The following is a 24,636-nucleotide window of genomic DNA, read 5'->3' as shown; positions in this document are numbered from 1 at the left end:
ACCCAAAATGATGATCAGATTTGTAAAGGTTTGTTTCGAGATCATGACAATTTGAAACGTAGTCTCATTACCTCTAGTATTTATTTTAATTCGAGTTAACATATTTCGCTTCTAGTTTGATTAGATTCCTGTATATCTTTTTGTTTTGTTTTGACACATTAATGTTTTCTTTTGTCAGCGTTACCGTTTCGTCAGCGTTATTTCCTAGATTTCAGCTGTTAATGCCTAGATATGCTCGACATAAAAAAGAAAAGAAAAAAGAAACCCTGAATTTGGGAAACAAATCCAATGATGCAACCAAAAATGGCAGAATTTTGCCCGCTGAAATTCACAGGATAATAAAGCAAGATTATGAAATAGCACACAATGTAAAGATTCCCAAACAGTAATAAATACTTTATAACAATAGATTAAGAACAAAACGAAACAAAAACACAAAAGCTGTCTTCAGATATCTTGATCTAGTTTAACTAGTTGCTCTTCGGGAAAGGTCAATGTTACGGTCACTACAGCCACTGAATAGTTGAATTATATAACATATAGCAAGTGATGAATCAAACATAATTTTTTTCTTATTGCAATATTTATTTTGGCTGTTTATTTCATAACAGTACATAGAATATGATGTAGTATCTGGCGACGGCATCAGGTGTTGCAAACTTTCTGGGGGGGGGGGGATAGGAAATATTACACTACGCGGTGCAATTGTCAGCCAACAGCAATTTTGCCTACCTTTGACACGTGGATATGTCAATCGAAATTATGAACATACCAAGCAGTGTTTTGTAAATTTAGGTTTTAATATTACGTTTATTTTAGATGATAGGAATATTATTTTCTTATTGGGTGAAATCGATTCGAATAATTCACATTGCATTGAAAATGTCGAGAGGCCCTGTGAACAAGAAAATAAATCAAAGTTACAGATGCAATCGATTTGCTAAAATGCAACTTTCCTGTGTCTTTTTTTCTTTTTTTGGCGTGGTTCTCTTTTTCTTCTTCTTGGTGTTCAATCATCATTTGAGCGTTATATTTGCAATAGAATACCATATTGGAGATAACTGATCATTTTATCCTAACTCTCCATATGTCTCAAAAGGTTTCTTCTTTCCTATATTAATTGTAGGAATTTTTACTGACGTCTGCGACTCACCAAAAGTACAAGGTCCAAAATTAATAAATAATTAATTAATCATGATTTGAAAAGCCAAAAAAAATGTCATTAACAACTTTGATATTCTGGGAATTATCATTTACGCCTTTATGGTCATTAGCTTTAAAATAAATAAAAGATTCCAAAATCGATTCTGTATTATGAATTAACAAAATCTCAATCCTGTTGTTTTATGACTTTTGCGACATTATTTGGGCGACATAATAAATTTATACTGCGAAAAAACCATTTAGCCTAGCAATGCACTCTTACGGTATGGACTTCTCAAACTCGTCTCCCAATGTAGCTGAAGAAAAACCTTATGTATCAAATCTCATGCTATAAGATAAGCAGAAGCATTCCCGATTAAAGGACCGTTTTGACATTGTTCTAATTGGATTCTAACCCGGGTACTTAATTATAGGGTCCACAACTTCCCCCTAATACTTTTTAAAATAAGTCGAAAAATATTTTACGAAATGTAAAAATGTATGTATAGCCCTATTTGTTTTACACATGTGGACCAATTTATAGCGTCACACATCATTGCGTTCAGTCACAATGGTAAATTGTGTAAGAAAATAAGTCGTTTTAAAAGTTGCACCTGAGTCCATACATGTAGTTGTCAGATTTAGCATTACGTTTGGGTTTTGGAAAGAACCTTCTGATAAATCATGCATGACTCAATTACAAATCTCTACATCCCTTTCTTCTTGTCTATTGATATTTTGAATAGTGTTTATCTTTCCCTAATAGATAGCACCCTGATCGATTCTTCCTGCATATCAATATGCTTCATTTACATTACATTACAGAGATCGGACACTAATCCCTACCATAACAAACCATGTAAAGGGGATATAACAGGTCTATATTACAGGATTAGATTAGTAAACTATGATCTATTTGCAAGTATTATAATATATTGATTGAGCAGGAAAGATGTGATACTATTTTTTTTGTATAGTAGTCTAGTTGCCGGCGTGCGATATTTTTTTTCCTAGTCAACATTTGCATCACATAATACATTTACATGATATAGGCCTATGAGGCTGGATTGAGCTGTGTTCAGTTTTATACGGCGGATTTATTGCCATAATTATTACCTCTTACCAGAGAAGATGTAATAAAGAGGAGGGTCAACGGAATTATATCCTTGAGATAATCCCGTAGGTAATCCTGTCGCATCTATTCATAGTCCTTTATTCTCAAGTAGTTAGACATCCACTTGAAATATCCTATGATGTTATGTGTGTGACCGCCCATGGTTGACCAATTTTCACTTCAGAATTGAAAATATTTCCCATGTTTCTATAAAGAATTTGTTAAAAAGTATGAAACGTGTGTGTTAAGGACCTGCTGCTTGGATGGGATACCACATGTGGGTAATACAAGAAAGAAATCGAGTGCTGTAAAATTTCCCCCAAATCCACCGTTTTTGTAATTTCTAAAGAAGAAATTTTTAGGATTTTTTAGAGAGGTGATGATTGTTGATCATTTCTATTTTATTATTTTATATATTTTCCTGTCATTTCCTGCCAACCTAATAAAGATATTCTGATAATTGTGACCCGTTACAGCGAAAGGTACCTTATGTCGGCTGCTACAAGTGTCTCTTTTTCCCCAATGTTGGCAGAAAATATCAAACAATAATGACAATCTGAAGTGGCGGTCATTTCAAATCATCTACAAGTCAACGAGGTTCAGGAATGTCCTCTCATTGTTAGTGGGTGGCTAATACATACCTATACAAATACATTACAATGCTTTTGTAACCCACCACTCATGCCACTTGAACAGATATTAGCCATATCAAATAAAGACTAGAGCTGTATAACAAACAGTTCTATAGACAGGTACAAGCTTATTATCCTCTACAACAATAGGATTAATGATTGGTTTAGAATGCATTTGTTACTAGCAAAATAAGGCATATGTAGCTCCCGACTTAAGGTACCTTTTGCTGTAACGGGTCACAATTGATAGCATTCTTTATCTTAAATAATAGAGTCTGAAAGTGGCAACAAGTAGCAAAAATTATAATTTGCCATAGAACTTCAGTCATATTTTATCTGAAATATGACTAGATGACAGGGTCTGCATGCATGCTGTGTATAGCATGATGACATGCACACACTGACCTATCCCTAAAAGCAGTTAGCTGCAACTTGTGTATCACACCCATCCTGGGTTCAAACCCTATTGTGGTATTCTATTGTTAAGCAGCTAAATAGGGTGATTCATCATTTACTTTGAGTGTAACGGTCTCACACATATTTTGTTTGAGGATAGCTTGATCAACCTCCTCTTTATTACATCTTCTCTGCTCTTACTTAACAAAAGAAAAACAAATTTATTCCAATTAAAATTCTACCAGGGTTCGAACCCACAACCTTTTGATTAACAGTCGAGATCGAATACCACTACGCTGTGAGTGCTTCTGCCAGAAATGCGTTTGTTCATCATACTTATTGATTACGGAATAAATCGCAAACACACGATATATGGTCGAATCCAACCAAAAGTGTACACGGCATGTTCAGGGCCACAACTTAAAAGTATTAATCAATTGGCATTCGTTTTTATATTGTGTTTATTCGGCTTGATCATACGCTTCGCGCCATATATAATAAGACCCCCTTCTGTGAAAAATTTGGACACAGAGACCCCAAAACATGCTATTTTTACCCATTTTTTCAAAATATTTCTTAAGGTATTTTTAAAAACATCTAAATCAGTTATGAAAAGAAGTCATTGGATTGAATCTAAATTGATTTCCTGAAAGGTGTGTATTCAAAGATTGCCTGTTCAATTTTTCACATATTTGTACATAATTATGAATTTTTTGTGATAATTTTTTGAGTGGTATTTTTTACATTACCTACGAATACAATTTTTCATAGCACTAGATATATCTTTTAAAATGGAAATCACTAATAAATGCGCAATTGATACAAGCTTTGATATGTCCAATACTGAAATGCATTGCATTCGGACATCTTTATTATTGTGTTTAGCTGCCAGAAATTCTAAATGGCACAAAGGTAGGTTTGGTAAAAATATGCATTACCTCCGAATACATGTTAAAAGCTGTGTCATTTCCACAAAGTGAGAGAATAGTAAACAATAGTTAAGCAATAGGTGCAGGGTAATACACTCTTTATTTCTACCAAGTTTCAATAGCCTGCGTTTAAATATTTCTGAGATGTCAACAATAAAAGCAAGTATTCGTAGGTAAATTTCGGTAACCGAATGTTACCTACGAATATAATTTGACATCATGACAGTATTGTGAAACACCGCCATTCATGCCAATGCCCATATTGGTACATAACGAAGGCCTGTATGTTTGCTATCAAATCATATGTCAATGAAAGTTGCGAATTCACATACATGCCCACCATGCAAAACTGAATACGGCTTAATTGTTGAAAATGTGTACTGAAATAGACGACGGTCTGCTCATTTGAAAGAAAAATCAGATTCAAAGAAGATTAGAAGGGATAAATACTTGGATTTGTCAACTGTCATGTGTGCTTCATTTTAAATGTTTACCGACCTTCTGGTTTCTGAGTAATTTGTGTCCAAATTCATTTATTCGAAGGTAACTTTTGACGTTTTCGCTAAGGTTACCTACGAATACCATGGAAAAAACGACTGTTCTCGTTGTCTCATGATCTAGACAACACAGTGATGGACCCTGGTATAAAGCTAATTGTAGTTGCCCTCAAACGAAAGGCCACAAGACGTAACTGACTCCAAGATGGACTTCACAAAATGAACTTTTGATTGCGATATCCACCAAAAGTCTAATTCTTACCTACAAATACTGAAATGTTACTTACGAATACAGCATAATACATGACATGTGTAATGAAGTGTCCCTACCAATGGAAATTAATTGTCAAAAACTTTAAGCGGTACCCCAGGACACTATTATTACCCATATACGGATTCATTCAACAATTATTTATTATGTAAAATTGCTGATTAACTACTTGTATATCAAAATGAAGTGGTCAAAATCTTGCTAAAAGCATCAAAATTTTTGATCTAAGGTAATAGCATTTATTCATTTGGACGTACCATCTGAAAGAGATCTAAAACTACCATTTTATTAATTCATTACCATAATAGCAAAATTTAAACCTCTAAACTCAATATAGATTTTGTTAAATCGCTCATGTTACCTACGAATACCCGGGTTTCTTCACCTTTTCATTGTATAAAGCGTTAGGTGTACGCGTATAATTCCTAATATTCTTGAAAACATATATCCTACTCGTTCTTATACAATGTGTAAATTGATTCATACTCATTTGATAAATAAAATACAGAAACTGACCTAAACTTCATTTTCAAAAATAAACTAGCATAAATTGACAAAGATCATATTGATCGCGTTATAAAAATAAAAACAAATATTTTCTGGTTGAGCTGGCATTTTCCTGACACCCTGTGGTCTACATTACACGAAAAAAGCGTTAATGGGAATATTCCATTTGTTTTAGGTTGATTAGTATTGCGATAGTGAAAGCATCCTAGTGGTATTCGTAGGTAACATTGGGTTTTGATATCACATTTACTATCACACGTCCTGGATTTATTTTTCAAGATTAGTAATGGCACCTTTGGTTCCTATAAGGCCAATATGTCATCAATCAATGGGCAAAAGGAAAAAATTGTGGAGACATTTTTATTTCGGACTTTTATTTTTGCCCCGTGGACACTTTTGGTTGGATTCGACCATATATATATTACTTGTCTATTACTAATAAATACGTATATGGTCAATTCCAGCGAAAGCGGGACAAAATTCTCTCTATGTTAACTTTCAACTTTAAAATGTCATTAATAAAGGAAATCACGTTATTGATGGAGCATATCATGTCACGTCCAATGTGCTCTCTTTGTGCATATAGGCCATTACTAGCAAGTCATACCAGGGGACAAGTTATGATAGCTTAAATGACTTGTCGTTACCCACGAATTCAAAGATAAAGCACCATATATGTCATTGAATGTCCTTCAATCAAAATGAAATTATTACCGTTAGAAAGACGTTTGCATGATCTCTCATCATATGTAAAACGATTGAATTCCACCAAAGTTTGTGGACTCTAGAGGCCATTAAGTCAATTTGGCTAATAATTTTGTTACCCGCGTATCAAAAATAAAATGATCGTTCTGGAAAATGTTAAGTGAATATGCCATAAATGACTATATCATAAAACGAAGTTTCGTTCTATAATTCTGAGGTCCAAGTGATTATTTTATGCAAATACGTTTTACCCATAAAATTCCATAAAATCAAATTTGGCGTTACCCACGTATCAACTGTTACCCACGAGCCCAGCAAATATAATTGCCATAACTTAAATTAACATTTAATGACTTTGGACACTGAATTTAGTTTGACAAGCGCTTAAAATTGTAAATCGTAAAAATACGTTCACCGCTTTAAAAAAGAATCTACGACGGCTTAAACTTTTGTTACCCACGAATCCCGAATAGATGCTAACCTTGACAAATAAGGAGATTGTTTATTTTAAGTTTAAATCAGCACATATTCAAGCCATGGGTATGCTATAATTTTGACAGTACTTACAGTTTATACACCTAAGAAACGCATACCCCAAACGGTACTATAGTACTTATAGCTTTACCCACGAATTCGGCGTTACCCACGAATCCAAGGATTTACTCGTAAATTATATGTTTCTTATGCATCTTAACATTTTGAAAACATGCGAAATAGGTTCCAAAACAGTCCTGTTTAATAGCGTCCTCTTGAAGGTATACTGAAGCTGTATCATGAAGTTTTGATTGATTATCCTAAATTACCATTTTTGGGTAAATGCAATTGGTTAGAGAAACGGGAATCATTGAAACACAATGGAGGAATAACCGCATGGTGGTTTCCAACCTTCTGTAATATTTTCTATTTTGCCACTTACCAATACATACCTACAAATATGTGTTACCCACGAACATTTTGGTTACCCACGAATCCCTACTTAAATTATAGTTAACAATGTATTGATAGTGTTTTAGTTCATAGGAACTGTCAAACACAATTTAATAGAATATTGCTGCATGAAAATATGGAATGATTTTACTAAAATAATAATATAAAACTGTTTGCTCTGTCTATTTGAATTTGGCAACTTCATTATTCTCAAAATTTTTATACCCAAAATGCCATAATGATCCATTCTAAATATTCCATGTAGTCTGAATTTTGATTAAAATTCATTTTAGTGCCATTGCAGCCTGAATTATTGACATACGGAAAAGTATTTTTTTTTTATTACAAAAAATAATAGGAATTGCTATTTTCCAGACGCTGTTACCCACGAATCCATCCGAGATCCTCATCCTGCGACGAGATACAAAATCTAACTTTATATTTATATGAAGCATTTATTCTAATCTTTCGAAATAATACAGTAATGTTAAATGACAGCCACTTTGGAAAGAGTTCGAAGAATTGACACAATCTTAACTGTACACCTGGTTCTTTCTTAAAATTTGTAATAACCAAAATATTTCTTTGTAGATATATGTAATAAAATTCTATTTTACGTTCAAAGTCTTCACCGATTTCTAGTGTATATGAGTCACACATAAAATATTGAAAGATATTAAAGAAAGTGAAATTTTATGGCATACAACAGGTGAAAAATGCTTGAATTCGTGGGTAACATGCATATGCGCATTTAACACTTTATTTGGTCTAGCAAGAAAAGTTATTTTTCAATCCGATGGCACTTCCACCTGATGATTCACTAGACATGATCGTCTCATTTGATAAGTCTAGAATTGAAAAGGAAAACATTTTCAAAATGGCCCCCAGAGAGACTTTTGGCCCGCTTTGGCTGGAATTGACCATATAATCTCCAATCTATGCGGTTCCTATGCAAATGTTGACTAGTAAATTAATATAGGCTGCCGGCGGCGTCAGGTATACATAGAATGTGTTTTTTTTATGATGATGACATGTATGATGCAAACTCATAGGTTTTGTGCGTTTGGCAATTTGGGAGGGGTGGGGATGGGGGTTCAAAATGATCCCATAGGATTATAAAATCAAAATTTCAATTGCTCAAATACCTCTTTCAAATATATCAAATTATTTACATAAATAAACAAAAATAAATAAATAAATAAATAAATAAATAAATAAATAAATAAATAAATAAATAAATAAATAAATAAATAAACGAAAAAAATTGAACAAATTGTAGCGTAGTATTAAAATCATAAATATAACCATTGCTGGCAGGAGGACTCGAACCAACGATATTGACATTAGCAGTCTGATGCTCTACCATTGAGCTATGACAGGATCTAGTGATAAGTGTCGAATTTTTAGCTTATACAGTGTTTGTCAGTGTTTGTCCGCCTCATGAAAGAAAGAAATATAAAATCTCAATTTTTAATTTAAATTTATTTGATAATTTTCTAACCTATATTTTCTTTAGAGCAGGGACACATATTTCCCCTTTTATTGAATTTGACCGCTATATAAGAATCTACTTCTTTTATTACTGATTTAATTCCACGATTTGTTCCATTAAGCAATATCAAAGATTAATGTCACATCTCACAACAGATATTTAGTTGGCTTAGTGGTCTTCCACAGTGCTGTTTAACCTGGAGGTACCGAGATCGATTCCCACCTCTGCCTGCAATTTTTTTAATGACTTTTGAAATAATAACCTGACATTCGCCGCTGACATTCGTACTTCAGTTATATAACTTCGAGTTATAACTTGTTAAACTTTGCTCCTTCCGTAAAAGGGTACATTATTTTGACACTACATTATTTCTTTTCTTTTTTCACATTGCTGGTATTAAATATCAAATGGTCATAATTGGCGGTCACTTCAAATCATCCCCAACTGAACTAGGTTCAGGAATTTCCTCTCATTGTTAATTGTTGGTTAACCCACCACTTGAGAATAAAGGACTATGATAGGTGTAACAGGATTACCTACGGGATTATCTCAAGGATATAATTCTGTTCTCCATCCTTTTCTTACATCTTCTCTGATATGTGCTAGTGTCAATGGTTATTGTTAAAAGGCAATAAGGTGTGTAATTGCAATATTTCCTCTGAATAGGAAAGACTCTCTACATCGAGTTATGTATGCTGGTGGTTCGCAATACTGTTATTTAAGAGAAGGTATCATCCAAATCCAAATCCAAATGGTTTAACAAACACATGAATAGACCTGATTTACTGTACATAAGTATTGTTTGAGAGTTGACTCCTATGGACTCAGATGCAATTTTTAACACTGTTTAAAAGGGTCTCTTTTTTACATTATGAACCATTGTGACTGAACGCAATGACGAGTGACGCTATAATTTGGCCCATATGTGTAAAACAAATAAGGCTACCCATACATTTTTACATGTGTGCATTTCGTCAAATATTTTTCGATATGTTTTAATAAGTTGTGTACCCTATATTTTAGTCCCTTCAAATTCAGCATGGGAAAATGTTAGACTTAATTTCGTTTTGTGTTTTGTAATTCAAATTCATCAGGATACACGTTTTGCGAATGTGTGGGGCTTTGTGTGCACGTGGATGCGGGGTGGGTATGCATTAGGTAATGTGGATATGGTGTGTACGTAGGTATGTATTAAAAGTACACCCCAGCTATACTTCAATTAATTTTATTGGCTATTTCAGGCTTAGAAAGCGCACACTATTGCACATGTAGTGCGTTAGAATACATGTAATACATCGTCTTGCATTATGATTCGATACCATCAAATAAAAGAAATAAAAATGATTACAACTACATTTATTAAACTTCATCATTAAATGTATCAACATGTTTTCTTACTCGCGTTTGTGTATTATTGGTAGATACATTACATACAATATGCAGATTTGTCTGCTCAACTGAAAGCAACAACATTGATACTGACGATTACATACGCCGTAATTCTTTAATAGCGTGATTATTTAATGTAATGAGAAGCATAATTTTCTTTAATCACGGCTAGGTCCTTCAGCGGTCTGCCGATTTGGCGCAGTAAACACGGAAGTGGTGTTCGGACTGGATAATGTTATACAAAATGATATTAGTAGATTATGGACTATGCTCACTTTGAAACATTTTGAGGGAAAGTCCAGAAACACTCCTAAGCCTTACCCAAATGTAATGTTTGTTTGTCTCACTGCCGAGGCCTGTTGAGAGCATCTTCTATTTGAGAGTGAAATTGTATATACAAAATAATGTACGCGTACTGATATGTTGATGCGTCTAATGCACAAGCTCCGCAGGGGGAGTTCATTAGTACAAGTGCACTATTTTGTACAGCCTCTCGCGCAACAAGTGATATGCATTTATTAACTTATTACATACAAGAGAAAGAAAATGATTTTTTTGCTATTTTTGTAACAATTTTTATTACCCGGAATAAAAATGAACGATGCCGAAAGAACTGCGCGTGGTTGGTTCTCACTATCTCGGAGTGTAGGAATCCCAGATCAATCATAGAATTTTAATGTGCAAGCCTCCGGTTTATGTCTTGATATCCGTGGATGAGTGGAGAGGAGAGGGGAGTAGAGAATTGACATTCCTTGAATGAGGAGTGAAGAAAGGATACGGGGAGAGGGGAGGAGAGAATTGACATCCGTAGATGAGGAGCTTGCCAGTTATAAATAACCGTTCTTTGCTATTTGATAACACTCTTTCTTAAGGAATCGGATAACAACGTTTGCACAGTATTTTTAGTGGGACACGAGCACATCAGACATATCGAATTGCATTCTGAATAGGTCGAATGTCCTTCTGATATCAAATAATTTTATTTTCTGAAATTTGCAATATAAAACACAATTTGTTGAAAATTAATAAAATTTATATTTTCTATTTTCATATTTAACAGTAAAATTTATAAATCTACTGATATGTACCTAAAGTGTATGTAGCTGGGAGGAAAAGCTGACGATCATTGGAAATTTTTGACCTTTCGTATTGAAGATACACATTGGTTTTTTTAAAAGATTGTTGGGTCTTTTATGGAAAAATGTATCTTTAATACGAAAAGTCTAAATTTTCAAATGATCGTCGGCTTTTTTCTCAGCTACATACACTTTAAGTAAATATCATTAGATTTATAAAAATTTACTTCGAGGACTGTTAAATATCAAAAATATCAATTTTTAATAATTTGCCTCAAAATTTGTATTATACTGTATCGCGAAATTTAACAAATCTAAATTATTTGATATCAGAAGGACATTCTTCAATTCGATATGTCTGATGTGCTCTCAAGAACTAAAAAAATACTGTGCAAAGGTGGATGACAGAGTCCTTAAAGGAAATATTTTATAAGAATTGGTCTTAACCAGGAAAAAGTATTTAAATGAAAATTGGTATTTTTTACCCACAAAATAAACCGTCATAGATGTATAAAAGTAACTTCTTCAAAATGGTCTACAACTAAAATGATTAGGAACACGTATACATTCATATCACAAAATCCTAAAATCTCAGAATCTTCCTTCCTATACTTTGTACAGAGTTGAAGAGTCCAATATAATCAACGCTTGGACTCAAAACTTGGACTGTGTTGGATAGGCTCACTTTTCCCCAAAAAATTTTGTTTTCTACAATTTTTGACCAAAACTCATTTTTGACTTGCTCATTTGACGAAAAATCACATTTTTGACCAAAAATCACATTTTTGACCAAAAATCATATTTTTGACCAAAAATCATATTTTTGACCAAAAATCACATTTTTGACCAAAAATCACATATTTTGATCATAAATCACATTTTGGACCAAAAATAACATTTTTGACCAAAAAATCACATGTTTTACCCAAACTCTTGTTTTGACCAAGAAAAGATTCTGAAAACATAATAATGATAAAATTTAATGGTTTAATTTTCACCCAATACAAAATGTATTGGTCTCGATATGAGTTTAAAAATATTGGACTCGACAGTAAACGATACGGCGCTGCCAAAATAAACGATATTATATAAAAGCTGCAGTAACAGGGACTGTGATATGCAATTATGCAGTATTTACCAGATATGAGTAGCTTATTTACTTACTCTTTGAAGGTAATATTGTGAAATTTCATCTTCGGCTCATATCACATCATTACCAAATATTGTCTCAAACGCGGCAAGGTCAGTTCGTGATAAATTTACAGAATGGGAAAATTATCAGTCAAATATCTGTTAGCTTCTGTTAGGGTGGTGTTGCAGATATCAATATGATAAATGTCAGACGGATAGACTAACTATGAAGTACCCAGATTGGGGATGCATAATTTCTGTCATGCATGCCTAACGCATACCTGTGAAATACCGTTTGCATGAATTAATATGGCATCATTATCTGTGGCAGTATTGCCCGATTTCTCACCTTTATGAAATCGATTTTGGCAAATTATCTTTAGATGAATGACTCCGGCACATTAATGTTGAATGACCCCCTCACCTCCGGGCATGGACTCTGACCGAGTCCGGACTCGAGTCCGGACTCGGGTCTTATTTTTGCTGGACTCGGACTTGGCTCGGACTCGCACCCCCGGACTTGGACTCGAGTCCGGACTCGGACACAAAAGGACTCGGACTTGGCTCGGACTCGGATTCAAATGGACTCGGCTCGGCTCGGACTCGGACAAGCTGGACTCGGGTACAAGTCTGCAGACGGATAGACTAACTGCGAGGTACCAAGACTGGTGATGCATAATTTCTGTCATGCATGCCTAACGCATACCTGTGAAATACCGTTTGCATGAATTAATATGGCATCATTATCTGTGGCAGTATTTGGCCGATTTCTCACCTTTATGAAATCGATTTTGGCAAATTATCTTCAGATGAATGACTCCGGCAAATTAAGTGTGATGAGTGTATATTTAAACTGAGGAAATACACGCGCTATTACTTTGAAAAATACACCTCTACCGTAAGATCAGAAGATATATTACGATATTTAGACTTTTTTTTTTATAGAGCCTGATACAAATCTCCTCTACCCAAAATGATGATCATATTTTTACAGATTTGTTTCGAGATCATTATAATTTGAAACGTAGTCTCATTACATCTAGTATTTAATCTGATTCAAGTTAACATTAGTTTACGTGCTTCTAGTTTGATTAGATTCCTGTATCATTTTGTTTTTGTTTTGACACAGTGTTTTCTTTTGTATGAAACTGAATTTTGGAAACAAGTCCAATGATGCAACCAACAATGGCAGGATATTTAACGCTGAAATTCACAGGATAATAAAGCAAGATATGTGAAATAGCACACAATGTAAAGATTTCCAAATAAGTAATGGCTACCTTATAACAATAGTTTAGGAAAAAACGAAACAGAAACACAAAAGCTGTCTTCAGATATCTTGATCTAGTTAAATTTATACTGCGAAAAGAACATTTAGCCTAGCAATAATATTACGGTATGGACTTCTCAAACTCGCCTCCCAATGTAGCTGAAATAAAACCTAACGGATCAAATCTCATGCTATAAGAACAGAAGCAGAAGAAGTCCTGATTAAAGGACCATTTTTGACATGATTATGAACATTTCTAATTGGATTTTAACCCGCGTATACTTAATTAAATATTTCAGTCCCTTCAAATTCTGCATGGGAAAACGTTAAACTTTGCTCATAATTTTGTTTTGTGATTTGTAATTCAAATTCATCAGGATACACGTTCTGCGAATGTGTGGGGCTTTGTGTGCATGTGAATGCGGGGTGGGTATGGATGAGGTAATTCGTGGATGGGGTATTTCAGGCTGGGAGAGCGCACACTACTGCCGCGATTGCTTTCATGTAATAATGCGTTCATATGAAAATCGTCATTTATTATATATGATTCGATACCATCAAATAAAAGAAATAAAATTGATTACAACTACATCTATTAATTAAACTTCATCATTAAATGTATCAACATTCTTACTCGCGTTTGTGCATATATTACATACAATATTCAGATTTGTTTGCTCAGCTGAAAAAACAACAACATAGATACTGACGATTACAGACGCCATAATAATAATAATAATAATAATAATATGTACACTTGTAAAGCGCGCAGATCCGCAATAAACGCTCGTGGCGCATACAGAGCAAAACAAAATATACCAGCAGGAAAAATTGAAACAAGGAAAAAATGCAATCAACAATAGTACATTTCAAGATACATGAAGTAAAAAATAACATAGTAAACTACAAATTAATCCAGCTCATAAGCAAGTTCGAAAAAATGTTTCTTGAGTGAGGATTTAAATGACTCGATTGACGAGCAACTGCGAATAAAATTGGGAAGACTGTTCCATATGCGAGGGGCTGCCACAGAGAAGGCGCGATCACCCCATGACCGAGATGATTTAGGTTGAACAAGGAGGGTTTTATTTGCGGAACGGAGACCGGGGCGAGAAGGGTTGTAAAGTCAAGAAGTTCATATATGTATGGGGAGCAATTCCATTGAAAACACGGTAAGCGAGCAACATAAGTTTGTATTTAAGCCGGAAGTTAACAGGGAGCCAGTGTAAGTCAAACAAAACAGGAGAGATGTGTTCAGAAGGTTTTGTACGGGTGACCAGTCTAGCAGCGGTATTTTGTTTGAGTTGCAATCTGTGAATTTGATCTTTTGGAAGTCCAAACAGAATGGCATTACCCATGTCCAAGCGAGATGATACAAAAGCATGGACCAATTGTTCTGTGGCTTGTGGGCTTAGGTATCTGCGAATCTTGCCAAGATTTCTGAGTTGAAAAGAGGCAGATTTGATAACAGATGAGATATGAGGAACCAGAGTCATTGTACTGTCCATAATAACACCAAGGTTGCGAACTTGTGAAACGGGAGCAATAGTTGAATCACCCATTTCTATGTGTGGTATGATAATCTTACTGAGATTATGTTTAGAACCAAAGAGTATGAACTCCGTTTTATTGTCATTAAGTTTCAGGTAGTTGTCTTTCATCCAATGACGAATATCTTCAACACATGCTTCCATTCGAGAAATACAGTTGTTGGCAGCCTCTTGGTTTGGGTCAAAAAAAAAATATAATTCTTTAATAGCGTGATTATATAATGTAATGAGAAGCTTAAATCACGTCTAGGTTCTTCAGCGGTTGAACAATGTTATACAAAATGACATTAGATTATGGACTATATGTCCACTTTGAACCATTTTGAGGGAAAGTCCAGAAACAATCCTAAGCCATACCCTTCATCATTTTCATTCGAAATGTAATGTGTGTTTGTCTAACTGCCGAGGCCTGTTGAGAGCGTCTTCTATTTGAAAGTGAAATTGTACAAAATAATACACGCACGCGTACTGAGATGTTGATGCATCCAACATCTCAGTACAAGTGCATTATTTCGTACCATTTCTCGAGCAACAAGTGATACGCATTTATCAACATATTTCATACAAGAGAACAAAATCACGTGATTTTGTCTATTTCTGTAACCATTTTTATAACCCGGAAGAAAAATGAACGGGCCGAAATCACTGTGCGTGATTCTCACTATTTCAGAGTGTATGAATCCTTGATCAGTCATAGAATTTTAATGTGCAAGCCTCCGTTTTGTGTCTTGACATCCGTGGATGAGAGGAGAGGAGAAAGGAGAAGAGAATTGACATTCCTTGAATGAGGAGTGAAGAGTGGAGAATTGACATCCATGGATATGGGGAAGAGGGGAGGAGAGGATTGACATCCGTAGATGAGGAGCTTGCCAGTTATAAATAACCGTTAGTTGCTATTTGAGAATACTCTTTCTTTAGGGAGATATTTTTTAAAGAATTGGTCTTAACCAGGAGAAAGTATTTTAAAATGAAAATTGGTATTTTTTACACACGAAATGTATAAAAGTAACTGCTTCAAAATGGTCTACAACTGAAATGATTAGGAATGTATACACTCATTATCACAAAACCTATTTTTAGCAACAGTGTATATCCATCTGCTGAAGGGAAACTGTGATATTACTGGAATATTCGGTATCAGTAACAATATTGCACTGCCAAAACAAATGATATTATATAATAACTGCAGTAACAGGAACTGTGATATGCAATTTTAGAGTATTTACCAGAAATGAGTAGGTTATTTACTTACTCTTACTCTGATATTATGAAATTTCATCTTCGGCTCATATCACATCATTACCAATTATTGTCGTCTCAAACGCGGCAAGGTCAGTTCGTGATAAATTTACAGAATGGGAAAATTATCAGTCAAATATCTGTTAGCTTCTGTTAGGGTGGTTGATGCAGATATCAATATGATAAATGTCAGACGAGTAGACTAACTGTGAGGTACCGAGACTGGTGATGCATAATTTCTGTCATGCATGCCTAACGCTAACGCATACCTGTGAAATACCGTTTGCATGAGTTAACATGGCAGCATTCATTTTGATTAATAAGTTGTTAGTTCATTACTAACAAGCATCGAAGCAGCATCGACTGTCGATCCAAAAATCGAACAAATTTGTTTCTGGTGCCTTACTTTGAAGGAAATACCTCTACCTGAAGATCAGAATCCTCAATCAGATATTATATTGCAATCGCTTAGGCTGCTATCGCATAGAAGTATACTGTATACGGTATACGGTATTCGCTATACGATATACGCTCATTCGATCAGGTTGAGTTCACATAGTACATACAGTATACTTCTATGTGATCGCAGCCTAAAGAACAAACCACACGAAAGCTAATTACCTCTATCTAGTTCCTCTTCGGGGATTACATAACATATTATGAATAGAATGATCAACGTTACGGGCAAAGCCACTGTACAGGTGCCTTCACCATTCTAAATCAACCGGTAAGCATTATACGTGTATTTGACATAGCCTCACGATAAGTGTCAAAACAATGCATTCAAAATTAGGTTTTTGACACCTTTTATAGACCAGACACACATGGTAAGGTGAATTGTTTTACTTACAGAAAGTGATGAATCAAACACTATCATTTCTTATTGCAATATCTTATTTTTATTGTTTATTTCATAATACAACATCATAAAATATGTACATATAATATGATGTGGTATGCGGCGACGGCATCAGGTGTTGCAAACTTGCATAATACTTGGAGGTAAAAACAGGAAATATTACACTGGGTACAATTATCAGCCAACAGCGATTTTATATTGTAATGCCCACATTTGACGCAGGCAAATGTGACCTAATTTAATCGAAGTTATAAACACTGTATTGGAAATGTTTTAGCATTATGGGTATTTTGAATAATAGCAATATTCTTTCCTTATTGGGGGAATCGATTAAAATAATTCACATGACTTTAGATTAAAATCGGTTGAAGGGCGGTCAACAACAAAAGAAATCAGGGATCAAATACAATTAATTTGCTGTGCTGAAAACAAACCGGAAACAACTTCTACGCGCGTTTTATTTTTTTGCGTAGTTCGTTTTTTTATGATCTTTTCTCTACAATCATTTTGATGGTTATATATTTAATACGGATTTAAATAAAGTAAAACTTAACTCGCAAGATAGAACCAGTTTATAAAATCCTGGTGTTAGATCTACAGTGAATGTATTTGAAATAGAATAGTACATAATTGGAGATGATTGAGTATTTGAACTAATTCTCTATATAATTATCTAAAAATGGTTTTGTGATGCAGAATAATTAGCATTGCATCTCTCCCACACACTGTTTTCTTCTTTTGAATTTTTAATGACGTCTGCGGCACAGCGACGTATAACGGTTAACATGAAGGTTGTTGCAGTCAAAGAACTCTCGATTTGAGTCATAATATTCTGATTTTGCGAAAAGCCTAAGATTTAATACCTTGATAGCATTAACGCCTTCATGGCCACATTCTAAATAAAATGGTCAACGTTACAGTCGCATAACATGCCTACAGCCACAAATGCCAGAATATTTAATACCGGATTTTATATAGTCTATAAACTCTGGTGTTAGATCTACATTTGAGCGAATGTATTTGTTATAGAATACCATATGCTTGGAGATGATTGAGCATTTCAAACTATCCATATGTCTCAAAAGGTTTAGCGATGCAGAATGATTAGCATTGCATCTTTCGTACACTGTTTTCTTCTTTTGAATTTTTAATGGCTTTTGCGGCACATCGAAGGTATAAGGGTCAACTTAAAGGCTATTGCAGTTTAAATAACTATCGCTTAGAATCATAATGTTCTGATTTTGAAAAGCCAAAAGTGTGATTAACATCTAATATGTTGATATTCAGGGAATCCCTCGTCCTCCCGGGTGAGGAAGCAGCCCTGGGGGCATCTGGGTGGCTATGTAAGAGGTATGTGTGAATTTTTGGAAGGGGTGTGCGTATGCGTGTATAAAAAAGAATTCCTTGAGCTATACTCAAAAAAGGTCTTGGACTTTGAAAGCGCACATCACAGCGAAATTGTTTACATGTAATTGTGCAAGAAGAAACATATCTTCGCGTGTGCATCAAATAAAAGAAATAAAAACTATTACAGTTACATTTCAGCATTTATAATATGACACACACTGTACCTTATCAAAAATATGTTCCCTCTTAGCGTCTGGGCGTAATTGGTAGACACGTCACATACAATGATCAACGGGAAATATCCCCGGAAATATCAACATTAATACCGACAATTATTCGTAATTGCCCTTTCATCAGACGCGAGATGTGAAATAATCTTTCTAGTTTTCATGCATTGTATTAAAGAGGCGGAGATACTCATTATTCACAGTAATCTAATAGCGCTGGCATGAGCTGAATATTTCACACTGTTTTCCTTAGAGCTGAGAAGCGATTTAACATAACCAAAACAAAGTTGGCGACAGGTTGATCATATTAAAAGAATAATAAAAAATAGTTCTTTACATTATGGTGGTGAGCAATGGAAAATTACATTCATGTATCGTTATTTCGTGGCAAGAGTTAATAATATTATACAGATGTTGCATAGTCTGAGCACTGTGGTAAGAATATTTTCGTGAAATAAAATATTCTTTTCATTGTACGAATAAACACATTAAATATTTATCTTTGAACAAGTTCATTAGGAACAAAAAGCGGAGGCCATTTACGAGATCCCCTGCGCAAAAAGAGGTTGAGAAATTTGAGTCCAGACCATTTACACGTGCAAATCGCAAATCATCTGTCACAGATATTCACAAATCTGCCATCACTGATCATGTAGCCTCTACAAATCACCCCATCAATTGGGAGGAATCCAAAGTCATTGATCGTGAAGCTGATAAGACCACCAGGTGGCTCAAAGAAGCCATTTGGATCCGCAGAAAAGGACATGAAACTCTAAACAAGGACGAGGGGACCTACGCACTCAACTACAACTCATCACGCCCTCTATAGCGGTTCCTGTTGCCCATAAAAGGAAACAGTCAGATGTGATGAGTTGCCAGTCGAATGAAACGTCACTAAAACGTGAGTTAAAAAACTTCGTTTTTATAGGAATTGTTCAAAATGAACAATATTTACAATTATATATTTATATTATACATCTTCGTTTTCTTCCAGTTACTTTCATAATTCACCAGGACAACGAAATAAACAAGGACTATATCAAATATGTCTATTTTAAAAACAACACCAATACCTTTAATAGGTCCATTTCACTCAACTTTACGAATTTTTATAAGGCTCAAAATTAATCGCAACTTACAAGGCATGCCCCATGAGATTACGCAGCGTAATAAAGCGTACGCGAGTGTCATTACGCTCGCGAAAATTCACATAAACGCTCGCCGGTGACATAAATTACGCAAAGCGCAACTAGGGTAAGATCAAAAGCTGAAACGTTTTTTTTAATCGGAACATTTTGAAAACGTCCATTGTCAAGCCCAGGGGTATATTTCAATTTTTAATCATTCGTACCTCAAGTAACAGTTTGCATGTTACGAATATCCTTTTACTAGACGTAACTTTGCGAAGGATCGCTGTAGTAATCTCCTATTACCGATCGTATACGAAGGATACCGATCGTAAGTCATTTGAATGAAATGGATTTTACGATGCGGCGTAACTTTCGATTGATTTTGAGACTTACGAAGCTTCATAAAGTCTAGAGAAGTGGACCCACAGGTGGTCACCGCGAGCGAAAGTAAACACTACTGGCGCGTTTATTGGCAGTGCGTACGACCTCATTCCAGCCCTGATTATGCTGATTAAATATGTTCACTCACGTGGTATGGTGAACACAATACATTGATCACTCTGTGGATCGTGGAGTACAATGGAAAATAAAAAATGGATTCGCGCAGTCGTTTTGCAGCTGACGCTAGACAATAGACCAATGAAACTTGATGACCAGAAATCTTTGTATGAGTTACATAACACATTATTAGCAAGTATTACTGGATGTTGTTGTTGGTGCATGGTGGTTATGATTGTTGTTGTCATTGTTAATCTATACAATGTGGAAATGAACGGGCGATGTACGTCTCTGTTGGTGACCAATATCGGGATTAAAACACTACTCAAACAGCGTGTTCATAGTGGGAACAGATGTTCGGTACATTGACGTATAAATTCTATCCAGTCAGAAATTATCCGGCAACTTGCTTACTATAAACACTAGCCGTATTTCTATGTACCGTAAATTGATATCCTTCTCAACCAAAATATATTTTGCGCGAGATATTTGCACTATAAATACACGAGGATAAATAGTAGGCTGTATTACCGGTATTAGCAGCCTCTTCATGATGCGCGCAGGACATTCGGAACGCTTCTCACCTCCAAGAGTGATCAAAACAGAAGCTACATATTCGCCGCCATGATCACACTGTTGAATGGACTGTTTATAGCTCGCGCCATAATATTTTTACACATTCCCCGTGCTTTTCAAGTATGACCTCGGGGTCACTGCAAATTTTGGTAATATTAATTGGTACATGATTTGTGCGGTAACCGCGTGTGCCTCACTATTATATAAACAGCAAGAGTTTTGGTGTTCAAAACTTGGTGATACTGATGATTGTGTTTGCTGATATCTGTGAAAAATGTACATTTGCGATGCGATTTTGTTCTTGAATGATATTTATTTGAGCTTGAAGTATTTTATTTGTAAACATGATACACTCATTCACTTCTTTAAGCTCCTTGAGACAGCGATGTGTATTATAGAGCCAATCGCAGTGCAACCCTATGTATGATGGCACATGGGGATGTTCTGAAATGTCCGATTACCAGGTGAACCATACAATTGCTGGTTAAAAGCCATATTACAACATTTCTATAAAAACAGATAGTATTTCTTTTCCATAAAATGTTAGCTTTTACTAGTACGGTTGTTTGATGCGATCATTTATAAAATTTTAAAATAAGGCATTATTAAAATGTTCATTTGTTGACCTGGACAATACTAACAACTATCACACAAATATTTGCATAATATTTCCAGCTCTTTTTAATATTTAATAAAGTTTCGTTTCTTTTCCAACTTAAATTCATCTTTTGTGGTATTTTTTTATTCTATAAACTGTATATTTGTGTGCAAATTGAGGGCGCTATTTACATATATTTAAAATTCAATTTAGCCAAATAATATAAGTTATTCCTAACATTTCATGATAAAAAGTTTTTTGAAAATTTTGTTGTTATTTATAGCTCTTTTTCTGATGTTTTAATGCCATTATACCAGTGTCTACCCCTTAATAAACTACAACACCCAAAGTCTTGATTTTTGCTGAGTATCTTAGTTTACTAAAGTACGTTACAATCATGTAAAAACCACAATTTAAAAAATATTGACGATTGTCTGCCTCCGCAACTGTTACAATACCGTATGACTTTAAACAATAAAATTTTAACTAGCAATTATAGGATTCACCTTTTTGGTTAAACGTTTTACATGTGTAGTATGTGTTCTAACAATGTGGGGACCAAGGGGTCTTTCAGACTCACAGATTACGTTACTGAATGGGGTCCTTCATCGACAGAGTTTGAGAAATGAGGATCTTTCAGAGACAGATTCAAAAAGATTTTACTTAAAATTGGATCATCCGGTGATGTTTATTGATAAATATTAGTCGGGCGAAAGAAGTATCAATTTCCTATTCACACTGAGGCTTACTAGCAGGGGTACATGGGTATTTAAGAGCACGTTTAATTTTATTAACACATGCGAAATTGTGCGTGTATTTTTCGTACAACCCTATATCCATATTCTCACATTTAAATATTAAAACTTTTATATTAAAAGTCTTTTCATGAACCAAAAACGAATAACGTGTATGTTGACTATCTACACCCGAAAAAACAAACAAACATTGACAGTTAAGAAAACTATAAATCATAACTTACATAGTCGAAATTGTATAACTAGATCCACAGTTGGTACAAAGATAGCTAAAATTCCAGCAGTAAATATCCATGTTATGACAGACATCTTCGTGATTTCTGATTGACAGGTCACTTATGCGTAGCACAAAACTGATAATGTAGCGTCACGTTTTCAGAATTATGAATACTCTGAGTTGAAGATTGGAGCAAAGATTTTAGATGTCACATATGCATCCAAGCGTGTTAAACAGGTTTATGTCATCCAACTTTCAGTAGCGGCATACACTATTCAGATGATGTCGACTGTAGTAATGATACCGAAGCCATGCTGCTGATCGAAATCCAATTTACAGGTAATTCTGTCGCATAAGCCTCTCTCCGACAATAGAAACCAAGTAAAAGCTTAAGCTTATTTCCGTGCACGAGTGTTACATGACAAACATCATTTATTTGCGACGTTTGGTGATTATGTGCATTTTGGTCGCTTCACGCTTAACCATGCGATATTCGATCTCAGCAAATCACTATAGACTTCATGATTGTCATGTATTATTGACGATGTAATTTAGCCTAGAGCGAGCGCGTAGATGAGCATTTGGTCACTAGGGGTTTGTGTACTGCCACCTTAAGAGAGGTGCTGTTTACAGATGGCGCTATGGTAGTGTTCAATTATATTTGACTTCATTGTGCTGAAACATATAAAATATCTGCTAACGATCAATGAATATGTTTGAAGAAACACACCTTCGGCTCACGATATCTGTACTTTAACCTTTCCCCGTCTTTGCAGTTGTTTAAGAATAACACATTCAACTTTCATGTTACTCATTTATTTACTTATTAAAACAAAGAATTGAGGTGTTTTATAAAAGGTATAACTAATCTTGTATTAAGCTTAAAGGAATCAGATAAATTGGACGTTCTTTAGTTGTTCGTTCTTTCGGTTTGCTGATTTCCAATTGGCAAGCCCAAGAAAGTGTGAAATCTCATTTTAATTAGCCTAGGCTGATTACGTTTCATTTGATTGGTAAGATCCGATGCAACCCAACACATAAGCAGAAATCAATATGTATTACAAAAACAGGACAAAAGATAGAATGAGGTTGACTCACTGAAAGCCAGTAACCAATTTGCTCATCATAATATAAACACCTCAAAAAAAGTAACTAACCTCCCTTAAATAATGACCATCATTCAAAAACGGGCAATTGAATTACAAATATGTAAAATGCGTTGGAAGCAGAATTTATTTCTGCACATTTTGACACCTAATTTGTAACAATTGACTAAATATTGAAGCCACAGCGTACATTGAAATCATACAATGTAACCCAAGATTTGAAAGTTGCAGTAAATTGTATTGATTTTGTATTCAGTATAATGGAAGGAAATCTGTATAATGATATCTGAATGTTTTTGTATTGTACAGGGTGTCCCAAAAAAAAGAGGCCCCACATTGCGCCCTCTTTTTCTCCTATTTCTGAAACGTTGATCAAATATATTTTGGTATGTAAAGAAACCCTAAATCGTTAGCTTTAATAAACCAAAATAATTCTTTTAATCGGCTCACAATTTTTGAAGATATGCACTCTTTAAGAAATGTACCCGTTTTTCACTCTGTCCACGGATGAGGTTTGGCTACATCAAATATTTAAACGAAACACACGGTTAATGACATAGATAGATAATAGCATTAGTCTTGGGAAAGCATTCACTATAAGCGAGGATCACCAGTTAGCCTCATCCCGTATTACTGCTGCATTCGCAAGTATCCGGCGCATAAGGCCTTAAGGATGGTACGCAACGCAATTAATGCAATGAGAACTAGGGCTGAAACCTGTGTTCGTCATGGAGGCAACCAGGTAGAGGGCAGAGCAGCACAGTAAACTCACTTCAAAAGAACCAAAGACAAACTAAACAGCCCTTTTCAGGGCTACCTTTTATTCCAAAAAGAGAAATGACTTATGTTGTCAATAAAAAGAAAGCAAGAAACGAGAAAAACATAAATAATTGCAAGTATAGCAAAAGAAGTCCCATCCCACATCAATTTCGCCCAAATTAATGACACGTAACAAAATCCATAACCCATAAGCCCACCGGTAAAGCCCATTCCCTTAAATAAAGTTGTTATTTTATAAAGTTATCATCGAGGAATGTCTTATATTCATGCATGGT

At 34.8% G+C, this 24,636-nt stretch overlaps 1 protein-coding gene across 1 annotated transcript in view; it reads right to left on the bottom strand.

Moving 5' to 3' along the window:
* The window catches only part of LOC140160965 (glutamate receptor 1-like), a 91,016-nt gene extending 67,963 nt beyond the window's left edge, over window positions 1-23,053 (bottom strand). The window contains exon 1 of the mRNA XM_072184319.1: window positions 22,483-23,053. Within this exon, the coding sequence (XP_072040420.1) occupies window positions 22,483-22,567 (85 nt within the window). The 5' untranslated portion in view covers window positions 22,568-23,053. The remainder of the gene's footprint in view (window positions 1-22,482) is intronic.
* Between the last annotated feature and the right edge of the window lie 1,583 nt (window positions 23,054-24,636).

This window comes from Amphiura filiformis, chromosome 9, assembly GCF_039555335.1.
Source record: "Amphiura filiformis chromosome 9, Afil_fr2py, whole genome shotgun sequence".
Taxonomy (NCBI): Eukaryota; Metazoa; Echinodermata; class Ophiuroidea; order Amphilepidida; family Amphiuridae; genus Amphiura; species Amphiura filiformis.
The sequence above is the reverse complement of the archived record's forward strand: the minus strand, read 5'-3'. Positions and strand labels throughout refer to the sequence as shown.